The sequence below is a fragment of the Leptopilina heterotoma genome, unplaced genomic scaffold (assembly GCF_015476425.1).
Source record: "Leptopilina heterotoma isolate Lh14 unplaced genomic scaffold, ASM1547642v1 Lhet_54, whole genome shotgun sequence".
Taxonomy (NCBI): domain Eukaryota; kingdom Metazoa; phylum Arthropoda; class Insecta; order Hymenoptera; family Figitidae; genus Leptopilina; species Leptopilina heterotoma.
The window spans coordinates 3285965-3300631 of NW_025111118.1; the positions used below are offsets into that span (position 1 = coordinate 3285965).

A 14667-nucleotide genomic window follows, 5' to 3' on the forward strand; every position below is an offset into this window, starting at 1 on the left:
CTTCCCCTTATTCTAACCAAAAGTAGTATTTAAAAATCAATAAAAATAAATAATCAAGATTCATTAAATTTTACTTTTAAAGAACTTTTTTTTTTTTTTTTTAAATGAAATTTCATCCTTTTTTAAGTGCATTGCTTTTTGTCAGCGACACGTGTGAATGTCGTTGCGTACAATTACATAATACGTTGATTATTACACAACGCTGTAACTATCAGGTTAAAAATAATTGCACTAACAGATGCTCTAAGGTCAAATAAAAAAATAATTTACAAATTTCTAATAGTTGCACTCAAATTGTACTCCTGTTTTTTCAAAAGAAAATTAATGCTTCTTTTTTTTAAATGTAGAGAACATTTCAAAAAAAGAACCACTTTATTAAATTCTATAATTATCCAATTATAATGTATAGATTATGAAACTCTGTATTAAAAGAATTAAATTTTCTAATTTTTTAATTTTCAAAATTTCCCAATCTAATGAAATAAATTTATATCTAATAGATAATTAGGCAAATATCTATATTTTTAAATTCCTTATTATAAATTTAACATTCAGTAAAACTTGTATGTTTATCAACAATTATCATAAATTATTATTATTGTTTCTAAACTTGAAAAGTTCAAGAGCTGCCAAGTTTTGTTACACGTGTGTATAATTCACTTAGTATTCACTCACCAAATTGTAAGCATTTTCATCGATTTCAAATATAACTACATATAAAGGTCGATTTCAAGTTTCAATAAAATTTAAAATTAAAAATTAACTTGAAAAAGTTTCGAGAAATTACTATTCTAGAAAATCTTAATAATTTATTTGAGAAACGATATAAACATTATCTATCCGGAATTTCGAGAGATAGAAAAACGGAAATCAAAGAAAAAATCTAGAAACAACTAAATTACTAAATATCTTGCAAAAGAAACTGAAAATCTAAGAAATCTGTTCTATTTAATTTGAGAGAAATGTAGAAATTCGGAATGTAAATATATCTGGACCATATACATAATTCAGACGATAATTCCTTTAAACGATTTAAATGCTTTAAACGTTTTCAACGCAGTAAATTGAATTTCGAAATAAAAAGAAAAATTGCGATTTAAAAGAATAAAAGTGGCAAAGATGGTAATCAACCTCGACAACTGACATTGAATCTGACACGTGCAGGCCTCAGCTGACGAGTGGAAGACAAAAGGCAAGTATTTCTGGGATGACTGTGCAAGGTAGAGAAATGAAGGGGAATACCTTTATTGCACTGATGCTCCTCGACAACCGGATCCGGAGATGCGGGTGAATCTCGAACATCCAATTCATTGATGGCTTTGGTGAGACCGTAGGATTCAGAGCACCATTTCTTCTCCTCCCCAGTTGGATGTTCTTCAGAGGCGATTTCCACGTCGCTGCCATCCTCAAAATAGCCACTCTCGTGCTCCGGATTTTTCATTCTGGATAAGTTTAAACACTCAAATCGTACACGATTATTTCCTTCTTCCTCCTCTTCTTCTTCTTCTTCTTTTTTCTCTTCCTCTTATTATTGATCCTTAAGATCAAGTTCACCAAAGATCAAGATGACACACGAAGCATTTTTTTAAATAATTTCGATTTAAATTTTCCAATTCTCATAACGAAACTTCACTGAAACACCATTTGAAGATAAAGAACCTTGAAGAGAAACTCTCTTCTTAATTTACAATCAAAGAACTTCTTCCACAATTGCAGAACGATGATTAATTATATGATCAACTATTGCGATCACTCAGCTTCTGACGCAATGCGGTCAATGGCTACGTTCTGGCAATGCGATAAGTTTTTTTTTCTTTTTTTCGTTCTTACAAACAACAGAAATCATTAGTAGCAAGCAGTGTTTTGCTTGAATATTTCCAGAAACACAAGAAACGAAATAGATCGACAAATAATTATTTTGACAGTTCGCAGAAAGTTGATAAACAGAAATTTAATGCTATGTTAGTTTAGTGAGAGTCGAAGAAAACGGGATCGTGTCTATCCTACTGACACATTTTCCACTAACGGACGGACCCTGTTACATGACCTTCGTATGTCTGCTCCTCGAAGATCTAGAGATAGTTTACGTGAATCGCTCCGCCAGAAACACGTGCAAGGCCAAGGATCGATAATCCAAACCGGAACCAAATGCGCCGCAAAAATTAATATATTGCAACAAAAAATTGTAGAAAAAAAACTAATTCACTTAGATCACTTCAAGACTCTCGAATACTCTTGTCCTTGACGAAGACCTAATTCTTTCTACAAACAGCTCACTCTTGCGATATTTTTATCATTAAGATTTTCGACTCTTTTTATTTTCAACAAGAGCGATATTTGATCGTGTCCTCTTTCCGGTCGATTACAAAACTCTCAACAGCCAAGTGATTTCTGATTCTTTTTTTTCCAGAGAGAAAAACTGTGCATGCGGGCGTGTTGTATTTTTAACCCTGGGGCATAAAAATTCCAAGCTTTTATCGTCGCCTTGACGACAGTTAGTTCTTCTGGATCTCTCTATTCCTTCCTTGTAACTTGAAAATCACTGTCAACACTCAATTAACTAAAATTAATTACAACACTCAAACTTTTATTATAAATCCAAAGTCATTCACAGACAAAATTGACACTATTTACTTTTGATCGATACTAAATAGACAACCAAGGGAAAGCGAAAGTCTTTCCGAGGATTCGGGAGGAAATTAAAAAAAAAGTTTTACTTTCACTTGGGCAGATCAAATATCAGCAGCTGACATGTATGCAAGAAGGAAAAGATCAAGAGGCACTTTGGTTCTTGGTTTTTAACTCAACGGAGAGTTTATACAGTCTGTTGCGTACAACGTTCAGCTGTCGACTGACTTCAAACTCAGCCAAGGAGTGAGAATACCCCCCACTTTGAATGCCGCATGCTTTCAAACCCACCCTTCACGTTTAACAGCTGATTCGGGAAAACACGAAGGCATGACTTTTGGAGAACCGATTTATCAAACAACCACACCAACAGCCTGCGTTAAAAACCTATCGATACACGTGTGGAGCAGTAAAAAAAAAGTAAAATCAGTGCGAAGAAGACTCTTCTATAGAACACACAACATACCTATATAACGCTACTACTAAATGAAAATCAATAACTAAATAATAGAAAAATAATGCAAAGAATACTGCTTGAACTTTTCTGACCCATTCATTATCGTATTCAAACACGATTTTTTTTTATCAGATAATCAGATCTTAAAAACGGTTAAAATATTCAACATTAATACCAATAAGGGAGAACACAAGTTTTACCGATTAAAATTTATACCATAATGTGAATAAATTTCAATATTATTTTTTTTATAAAGTAAATAACTAGTTTTTAAATTAACATTTTATAAAATAGAATTTTTTAAACAACCTTTTTTTGAACTTTAAAGTATATTAAACTTTAACAATAAAGATTAAAAATAAAAGCAGTGAGAAGAGTATTAAGATGTTGAACTATAGTTTCTAGAGTTGGATCAGCACCAATAAACAGCTATTTGAATAAGTTCAACTATAATTTTAATTAGAATTGTCAATTAAATATTTTTAACTGTTTTAATAACCAAAGACGATTCTAAAGTTCCGAACATTCAAACGAACAAAATTTGTTTATTTATTCTTCTAAATAAAAATTTTATTGCAATTTTGCGTCTCGTATGAAAATAATAAATTATCAAGTTTTTAAAAATAAAATTTAAGTTTTTAATATTTACTTCAATCAGTAATTTATGAGAATATTTTTAATAAAAAATGTTTCGTTTGTTCAATTTTAATTAAAACTGTTAATTAAATATTTTTAAGCCTTTTAACACCCAAAAATGATTCTAAAGTTCTGAATGTTCAAACGAACGAAAATTTGTTTATTAAAAAAATTATTATCTATTAATTAATAAATTCTTTAATTAAAATTTTCATGACAATTTATTTTATTAAAATTTTGCGTCTCGTATTAAAAAAATAAATTATCAAGTTTTTAAAAATAAAATTCAATTCAATTTTAATTAAAATTATCAATTAAATATTTTTAAGAGTTTTAACAACCAGAAATGATTCTAAAATTCCGAACATTCAAAAGAAAGAAATTTGTTTAGTTATTCTTCAAATTAAATTTCTATTACATTTTTGCTTCTCGTATTAAAAAAAATTAATTATAAAGTTTCTAAGTATTAAATTTAAGTTTTCAATTTTTATTTCAATCAGTAAATGAAAATATTTCTAATAAAAAATATTTATTTTGTTCAATTATTTTAATTAAAATTGTTAATTAAATATTTTTAAGCCTTTTAACACCCAAAAATGATCCAAAAGTTCTGAACGCTCAAACGAACGAAATTTGTTTATTTATTCTACAAAAAAAATTTTTATTACAATTTATTTTATTACAATTTTGCATCTCGTATTAAAAAAAATAATTATAAAGTTTCTAAATATAAAATTCAAGTTTCTAATTTTTATTGCAATCAGTAATTTATGAAAATATTTTTAATAAAAAATATTTCGTTAATCTGAATGTTTAAAACTTGTGAATTAATTGAGAGAAATTTTTATTTGAATAAATATAATTTATATCAGTTAAATAAAAGTATATTTGCCTTAGAGCCTAGTAAATTATTTTTAATACTAATTTTATTCGACACAAAAAAATTTTTATTTGAACGAAATTAAATTTCATTTACACCAAACAAAATTTATTTGAAACATATAAAAAGTTTAGAAGATTCTACGACAAATATATCTTTCTTTTTTTGTGAAACTTTAACTTTTAAAAAATAAAACAATCAGAGCGTCTTAATTTAACAAAGAATATCAAAAAGTAATTTAAAGAAACATTCGAAATTTAATACTTTAAAGCCCTCAATGATAATGATCAGAACCAACAAAATAGTTTTTATAAAATTCAGAGCGCCTATAGAGAAACTAGAATTTCACCGTTCAAACTGGAATTTTTTTAGAAATTCTAGAACACCATTAAAAAAAATATTTTTCAAAATCTCTTTAAATCTTTTTAAATCTTCACATCAAAATTTTCCCAAAACTTTAACGATCTTCTAAATAAAATTAAATAAAATTATAAAAAATTCTAATAAAATTAGAATAACATTAAAGAAGCAAAAAATAAAATTTCCAACAGTACATTTAAATTCCAATTTGATTCAAAATTCATAATTCAAAATTTTCAAACTTAATTTAATTTCTAGAATAAATAATTATTTCCCATGGTTTGTCAATTATATTCCTAAACAAAATTATTAATTACACGGTTTTTAAGAACTTTCAGAGTTAATTTAATTTCTAGAATTAATAATTATTTTCCTGGCGTGTCAATTATATTCCTAAACAAATTTATTTATTACACGGTTTTTAACAAATTAGAATTTACAGTAACCAAGCATTGTGGAAATTTTTGGGTATTCCCGAAAAATGTATATTTCTTAACAAAATTTATGACTCAAAAACTCAGACCTGAACTTGAATGTTTAAGGGCAAGGGGCGCATTGAAAAGCTTGTATTGTGAATCTTAATCTTACTCGTGGCCGACACAAGTAATATTTACCTGGACTATTCGGGACCAATAACCTTTCTAATAATTATGTCTAGTCTTAAATTCATTTTTAATTATACATTCATGTCTAGACTTTACAAATTTTTAATTGATTTACAATACAATACATTTCCAATTTTAATTACAATAACGAACATTATTTGAGGGGTGGATATTTTAGAATTTATAACTATTTCGAAATTTAAGAATCCCTATTCATCCAATAGTATCACTAATGTGATGATAATTAAGGTACTAATTTTACAAAGTATCAACCTTTTTAATTAATGTTTACCTGTGTATGCAAATCAGTAAATTTTAATTTAAAAGAAAGGAAAACAAGTGACTCTTTAATCTCTTAGTGTTAATTAGTTTGGTACTGAGCCAAATATTATTTTCACTCACGAATATCTTGTGAACGAATTTTAATACAAAGTTCATAAAATTAAAGTCGTATATTATTAAATTTTGTCTGTATTTAAAAAAAATTGTTTAGTTTTGAAATAGGTATTGAAACGATTTTTTTTTAAGGGATAAAAAAGAAAATTTTAACAAATATTTGTTTAATTTTCCCCTAACGATGTGCGATTTAAAAAACAAATTCCAACAGTAATTTCGAACAATGAACGTTAATTAGTTTGGTACCAAGCCAAATAATTTATGTTCTTGCTCACGAATACACTTTGTGAACAAATTGTAATATTTAAATTTATTTATTACATTATACATTATGTTTTAATGCGAAAAAATAATAATTTTGTTTAAAATCGTATAATTATAAATTTTCTTTTGCACAAACATAAAAAAAATTATTTATAATTCTCAAAAATATCGAATCATAAATAAATTCTCCTTTAAATAGAAAGTACAAAAGAAAATTATAATAGACTTTTTGTTTGTTTAATTTCCTTTTAATGACGTGCAATTTAGAAAGAAAAATTACAAACAGAAATTGTGAACAATGAGTGTTTAATAATTTCTGAACAAACTACAGATATCTGTAGTGTAAGCATTTTTGAAGGATAAATTTCAACACATACCATAAGTGAGAACGTGGGTGACCGTGGTGTCCGTGCAGGTGGTGTTTGAAGAAGCCATAGTGAGTGGTGGAGGGGGAAGGGGAGGTTGCATAGCACTTTCCATCTGGAATCTTTTTTTGTCAAATTCGACACCTGCGAAGCCTCCGGATACCTTAGAATTCTCGTCAGGGGGTGAAATCCCATGCGAGTACCTGAAATATAATTATTAATAAGAAATTGTGCCTTGAATCAAAATTTTATATTTTCAAAAATTCCCACATTAACCGCATCATAATTTTATAATCTGTATTATTTCTCTATTTTATAAATATCAATCTTTTTTTTCAATTATTCATTATTTTTCTACTACAGGCTTCGCACTCGATAATATATTTATAAAAATAACTTTTTAAAATAAATAATAAAAATAAAATTCTTCAAGATAAAAAATTTATTTCAATCAAATTTATTACATTGAATTGAAAATTTTCCATTAATTGAAAAATTTACTTTTATTTTATAAAATTATTTAGGGGAATTTAACTATAATACCCAAAAATTGTAATTATTTTTCAAAAGATCAATTTTTTCTGTTATTTCTAAATTAAATTATATTAAAAACTTGAATACAAAAAGTATTCAATTTGTTAAATAAATAATTAAATAGGTACTTATTCTTATTTCTTATTTATTTATTTTCAACATTTAAATTCAATTATTCTGTTGAATGTTTAATTAAAATTTTATTCTAAACCAATTATTTTTAATAATTTTTCTCCAATTTTTATATAAAAAAATGCTTTCCTATAAAAAATTGCGATTTTTCGAAAATTTGTCAATTAAATATATATTTAAAAATTTAACTAATTTCAACAAAAATTTGAATAAAAATTTTTCAAAAACCAACTTCTTCAGAATTTGGAACAAAAATTTTTAAAAATTAAAATCTAAAATTTTACTTTGGAAACTTTTGAAATTCAATTATTTAGGATACAAATGCAAATATCTTTAAAAAATAGAAGTAAAATATTTTAAAAACCAAATTTTCTAGAATTTGAAATCAAATTTTTTGCAAATTCAATCTTTTTTTAAAAAAAATTGTAAACTTAATTAAAAATTTAATAAATTGCAAAAATTCAATTACTTCTGAAAATTACAACTTCTTTTTAACCAATTTGTTAAATAAATAATAATTAAATTCTTTTTTATTTATAATGAAATTAAAATTTTAAATAATATCAATTTAACAAATTTTAAAAATTTAACTGTTGGTAAAAATTGCAAATTCTTCTAAAATTTAATAATTTTTTAGCAAAAAAAAAAATAATAATTTTTTAAATAAAAGATTAAGTTCTACAATTAAAATTTCCCAGGAATTCAATTTAAAAATCTTCTAAAAGTTAATTATTTCTAAAAATTCGTACTATAATGTTTCTCATATTCAATTTATTATTATCTAAAATTTGTCTACGAGAATTCAATTAATTAAACATTAAAAAAAAAATAATAGAATAAATGATTATTTATTAAAGTTGAATTTTTTTTAATGTCAAAATTTTGGCTAATAATTGAATTGTTTTGAACGATTTTAATCAAATTTTTAATTTTTGCAACGAATTTTTTAAACAATTTTTTTAAATAATTGAATTCCTGTGAAAATTTTTATTATTTGTAAAAATAAATTGAATTGTTGCGAAGAATTTAATTATTTTATTAAAGTTTATTAAATTTTTTCGAGAAATTTAACAAAAATTTTATTGAAAATTTGACAAGAAATTGATTTTTTTCGAAAAATCTTTATCACAATACTTTAAATAAATGAATTTCTGTGAAAATTTTATTATTTATGAAAATAATTGAATTTTTACAAAGAATTTTATTACAATTTCTTCTTCAATAATTGAATAATTATTTTTAGAAATTTTATTGAAATAATAAATTTTTAAAATAATTTAATTGTAGAGAAAAATTTCATTGTTTGTGAAAATAATTGAATCATTTAAGGGGAGCCGCACCCGAAATTTCAACTATAATAGAATATAATTGGAAAAATTTTTTATATTTTTTTCCTGACACAATTTTGGATTCAGAAATAAGGTGAAAAAAAACAAAAAAATTTTTCATGATTTTTTCGGAAATTCAAAAATTTTTAAAAAAATTTTTTTTTGTAACTTTTGACAAAATTAAAATTTCACAAAATCCATGCCCTTCATTATAAAATGGAGTGTAAGAAACTCATTAAAACAAAAACCATGAAAAAATAATAAAATTTGTGAAAGAAGAAGCATTTTTTATAAGTTTATGGTATAACATTATAAACCATAAATTTACAAAAAAATGCTTCTTCTTTCACAAATTTTATTATTTTTTCATGGTTTTTGTATTAATGAGTTTCCTTACACTCCATTTTATATTTAAGGGCATGGATTTTGTAAAATTTTAATTTTGTCAAAAGTTACAAAAAAAAAATTTTTAAATTTCCGAAAAAATCATGAAAATTTTTTTTTATTTTTTCACCTTATTTCTGAATCAAAATAGTGTCAGAAAAAAACATACAACATTTTTTCAATTATATTCTGTTATAGTTGAAATTTCGGGTGCGGGTCCTCTTCAAAAACGTTTATTTAATTTTTTGAATTGTTTCTAAGAACTTTATTAAAATTTTTGAAAATCATTTTTTTATTTTAAAGTGGTGCAAATTCTTAAAAAAAAGTAGCATTTAGTGTCACAAATGTGAAAAAAATATTCAAATAGTAGCAAATCGTAGGCTTTAGTAGATAATTGCAAAGCCTTATAATAATAAAAATAGTAATTTTATAAATAGAAATCTATTTATAATTTATTTATTTAGTAAAAAATATTAAATAAATAAAATATATTCATAATAAAAATATTTCTCTCTGATGAGAATGTAATAAGAGTTGAAAAATGTTAATTAACTATATTATTTGTCAAATATTGATCTTTTTATAGAAAAATCGTGTTCAAAAATACCAGCGGTAGTTAAATCAAAATTTTTAGTTGAGCAAACGAAAAAACTGTTCTTCACACTCATAATACTTTTCAAAATAATTATGATTCAAGGTCCTTTGGTATTTTCTAACGTTTAGAAAGTAAAAGACATTATGTTATCTAGGAAATGATAACTTAAAACAAAAATTATTTTCTTTTTTTAATTTCAGAAATCTAAACGCATAGAAATAAAAGAAACACTATATTTTTAAATAGTAAATCAATTATCAAAGTCGCAGTTAAAAACCTAATTTTCAATTTATCAATCAATTTTGGACAATTTTGAATTTTTGTATTTTTTTCAACAATTGTAATAGTTAATTAATTAACATTTTAAAACAGGTATTCTCTCAAGCACAGATGGCGCAATCTCTGTCTTATTATATATGAAAATGATCACCCTGTGACACTACGTCCCACACTTATTTAAAGTCATAAAAATCGAAGATTCAATTGATTTATTTTCAACAATAGAAAGAGTTCTCTGTTCCAATGAAAATCATCAAAATAATGAACTATTTCATTAAAATTGTCATGTTTTGTAATGTGCGTAGCTCACATTTAGAATAAATATACCCACGTATCTCAGGTGTTTATCTTTTTTTCAAAAAAAAAAATGAGTAGACATTGACTCTAGTGTATAAAAGATAATTACTCACTTTGTAATTTATTTCACGTCTATATCATTCAACACGTGATTCAATCCTTTTTTTGTTTATAAAAAAAAGAAGTGGTAAAATTTCTTATTAAACTTGCACACTGCACTCAATTTGACAGCTAAGATGTGCACACATTGTGGTATGTGTATACTGCCTTCTCTTAATGCGCAACCGGCAAGACAACATCTCAGGGCTGTAACAAAAATCAGAAAACTAGATTTTCATTTCAAAAACAAACAAAATTTAGATAATGATTTTTTTTCTCAATATTTTTTTAAAAAATTTTTTCTAATAATTTTCCAATTTTAATACATTTTGTTTTATTTTTAAATTTATTTCACTTCATCGTATTTTTCGAATTCAGAGAAATCGAAAATTTGAATAAATTATAATTACAAATTATTAAATTATTGCCTGTTTTTCGAAATTGTTTTATCAATACATGTGCATGTTAAAATGAAATAAACCATTTCGGTTAAGAAACATAAGTTTTTCCAGTTAAATTAATATAAAAAATTGACAACTCTTTATAAAAGTTCAGCCAGATGACTACAACTCATAGTAATAATAAATGTATATACAAACAAAAGTAAATCAATAATCAATTTTTAGACTCTGAATAATTTATTATTATTCTAACCTTAATTTTTCTCGAGAAGATAAAATATTCTTTAACAAAACTGTTTTGTGTTAAATAAAATTCTTTAAAATACAATTAAATTTGGAAATGATTTTACATAGAATTTTGGTGTCTACTTTGAAAAAAAATTCAGAATTAAAAATGTGAATTGTTTCTCTCTCTCTTAAAATGTGATGATAATTGTATAAAAATATTGTCACGAGTATATTGTTGACCCTTTAAAACGTCACAGAGAAAGCTGCACGTGTAAAAACATAACCTTATATAAAAGTGCACGTAAATAAGTTTTGTTATTGTATTGTTATTTTTCTAACACATAAAAAAGTAATTTAAATTCGATCAAAATTCGAAACTCTTTAAAGAATTTATAAATTAATTATTTTTATTTACCCTTGGGGGACTTTATCTAAATACTACCCTATAGATATTAATTTATCATTTTTAAAAATTAGGTCATGATTTCTGACATAATTCCATTTTGGTCAAAATATTGGTTTTATATTCTAATATCAATTTTTACTTATATGTACATTTTGTGGATGATACCGAGGGTAAAATCAAAAATCGAGAACGAAAGAAATAAAAAGAAATACGAAACAGAAACATCAGATAATGAAGAAGGTAATTTAAAATTTTTTAAAAATCCATTTTCCATAAAATAAATTTTTCATCAAAAATAAATTTTCAGTACTGTATAACACAATTTATCTTAATTTTCGTATTCTAAAATTCAATTTTTCCCTAATCATTGGCACAATTTATCATTACTCCAAAAATAAAAATTCGATTTCAGAAAAAAGTTTTTTAACCGAAGAAGATGAAGACGAACCGGCATTAAATCCAAAATTAGGAGACATTCATTTCAATTATCAACGACCTAGTGAAGCAAAAATGCGAGAAAAATCAAGAAAATTTTTTGAAATTGCTAATTCGCGGAGAACTTTACGATTTTTTAGTTATGATCCAATTCCAAAGGATGTTATTCATAATATTATAAGAGCAGCTGGTGAGTTGATGAAGAAAATTTAAGAAAAAACAAATTTTCCCTCTGCAGGGTTGCCATAAAAATTTGATTTTAATTTTCTTTGACTTTTCCCTGATTTTCAGGCAGAATTTTGACTTTTTCTCTGATTATTATAAACAAAAACTTCAAGAGGAATTCAATTATAAAAAAAGAGTTGCCACAAAAATTAAAATTTCTTTTTTCTTGACTTCCAGAGAGAATTTTGACTTTTTTCTAGACTCTAAAGTATATTCTGGTTTTCTCCAAAAATAATTATAGATAAAGAAAAAAATGTTTCTTTCTTCTTTTCATATTTTTCCATATATTTAGATTTTCAAAAATTTCAAATTTCCAACCTTTGGAAATTTAATAATATAAGAATAGTTACTGTAACTTTATCAAAATTATTTTCAAGATTTCAATTCAATTATTTTCTAGAAACCTGAAAATTCATTTCTAAATCAATTATTTTTGGTAATTTTTCTCTAAAACCATTTTCAAGATTTCAGTTCAATTATTTTCTAGAGTTTTTCCTCAAAATTCATTAATTTCTAAATCAATTATTTTGGGAATTTTTCTCCAAAATAATTTTCAAGATTCCAATTCAATTATTTTCTAGAATTTTTATATCAAAATTCATTTTTAGATCATTTTTCTCCAAAATTAATTTCCAGATTTCAATTCAATTATTTTTTTAGAATTTTCAACTAAAAATTAATTTCTAAATCATTACTTTTGATAATCTTCTCGAAAACTATTTTCAAGATTACAATAATTTATTTAATTATTTTATAGAATTGTTAACTAATTTTTTTTTTTAATCAATTATTTCTAATAATTTTTCTCCAAAATTATTTTCTAGAATTCAATTTAAACATAAAATTTAGGTAAAAATTTTCCAAAAACTGTCTCTTCAGAACTTTTAATTAAAATTATTTTAAATTCAAATTTACTAAAATTTCAGCTTAATGACTGTTGAAATTCAATTGTTTATAAAAATTGTAAACGCAACTCTTCTAAAATTCAATTATTTTTGGAATTTTAAAGTTTAAAGCAAACAAAAAAAAAATTCAAGAAGAATCTAATATTTTTAAAAGTTACTGGAAACTAAAATCTAGAATTTTTTTATAAATTCTAAATATTTAATATCTTTCTAGTACTTTTCTTAAAATTCTTCGACTTTTCCCTGATTTTCCTGACTTGTGGCAATTTTGAAAAAACGATCATTTTTAGAAGCAAAAATTTATGATTTAAAATTTTAAGGGTTTCTATTTAATTTTCAAAATAAAATTAGTTACTGTGACCAACTTTCCTCTGTTATATTCGAAAAATTTTAATTACTTGTTTATAAAAATTCTATTAACTTTAAAAAATAGAACTAAAATATTTTGAAAAACAAATTTTTCAGAAGTTTAAATAAAATTTTTGGAGACGTCAATCTTTTTTCAAAAATTGTAATTTCAATTAAAAAATTCAATTATTATGGACTCTGGAAAAGTAATATTCTTGAATAATTTAATTATCTAAAATAAATTTTATTGTTTACAGAAATAAAAAAAGCAAAGTAGTGTTTTAAAATCATTGTGATTCAAAAGTTCCTTAGGTGAAAAAAATTAGAGAAAAATTCAATTTTCGTTTTCCAAAAATTTTTATAATAATTTCAGAAATTTTCTATTCTTCCAGTACTTTTCATAAAATTCCCTGACATTTCCCTGACGAATTTCATTTACCCTGCTTTCCCTAACTTGTGGCAACTCTGTATTTATTCAAAAAGCATTTTGAATTCTTTTTCTTTTTTGAAGAAATATAAACAGAATTTATTTTTTTTAAAAATCTTCCCTAGGTACTGCTCCAAGTGGAGCGCACACTCAACCTTGGACATTTGTCGTGGTAACTGATTCCAATATCAAGGCAAAAATACGCGAGATTGTGGAAAGAGAAGAAGAAATAAATTACAAAAAAAGAATGGGTAAAAAATGGATAACTGATTTAGAATTTTTAAAAACAACCTGGACAAAAGAATATCTGACAACTGCTCCCTGTCTAATTCTCGTATTTAAACAAATTTATGGTATTTTACCAAATAACGCCAGAAAAGTTCATTATTATAATGAATTAAGTGTTGCGATAGCTTCCGGAATTTTAATCACAGCTATTCAGGTATAAAAATTCTTTCTCGTCTCTTCTAATATTATTACTTTAAACTTGTTTTCATTTATCATTTCATTCATTGCTTTATTTTTTTTCTTATTTATCATCTCATTCATTGCTTTATTTTGTTTTTTATTTGTCGTATTCCTATTCATATTCTTGGTTTTATTAAGTTAAAAATATTTCCTAATCGGATAAAATAGAATTTAAAACCAAATTTTTTTATTTTTTCCCTCTTTTTTTTTTTAATTATTATTTAGTATGCTGGTTTAGTAACGCTTACTTCGACTCCATTAAATTGCGGTCCTGCTCTCCGTCTTCTTCTCAATCGTCCGACTAACGAGAAGCTTACCTTGCTTCTTCCTGTAGGATATCCTGCCGAAGATGCCACGGTTCCTTTATTACATAGAAAATCTCTCTCCGACATACTCGTTGAAATGGATTAAGTACCTACACGCTTCCACCTACAATTTTATTTCACAAATTAAATTAAATTCGTCATTAAGTTTTTCCACTCCCATTAGTTAATCCCCGCATTCCTTATAAATCTTTCCTTTTTTATAATCGAAAATAAAAATCACAATACTTTATAAATACGAGACTGTCTTTTCAATGTTTTC

At 24.5% G+C, this 14667-nt stretch overlaps 2 protein-coding genes across 3 annotated transcripts in view; one reads left to right on the forward strand and one right to left on the reverse strand.

Moving 5' to 3' along the window:
- Positions 1–14462, reverse strand: part of LOC122508553 (ribosomal protein S6 kinase alpha-5-like) — a 36250-nt gene extending 21788 nt beyond the window's left edge. The window contains exons 1-3 of one of the 2 annotated variants that reach the window (XM_043621979.1): positions 14331–14462; positions 10254–10446; positions 6604–6794 (exon numbers count right to left, since the gene is read on the reverse strand). In XM_043621979.1, coding sequence (XP_043477914.1) covers positions 6604–6706 — 103 coding nt within the window. In that variant the 5' untranslated portion in view covers positions 6707–6794; positions 10254–10446; positions 14331–14462. Of the gene's footprint in view, positions 1–1242; positions 2867–6603; positions 6795–10253; positions 10447–14330 lie in introns of those variants that run through there. The other variant, XM_043621978.1, reaches the window with a different exon arrangement.
- On the forward strand, positions 10903–14643 carry LOC122508555 (iodotyrosine deiodinase 1). The gene is made up of 4 exons (XM_043621985.1): positions 10903–11514; positions 11687–11899; positions 13740–14056; positions 14308–14643. Exons 1-4 carry the CDS (start codon positions 11349–11351, stop codon positions 14491–14493), a joined length of 882 nt encoding a protein of 293 aa, XP_043477920.1. The 5' UTR covers positions 10903–11348; the 3' UTR covers positions 14494–14643.
- The last annotated feature ends 24 nt before the right edge of the window (positions 14644–14667 follow it).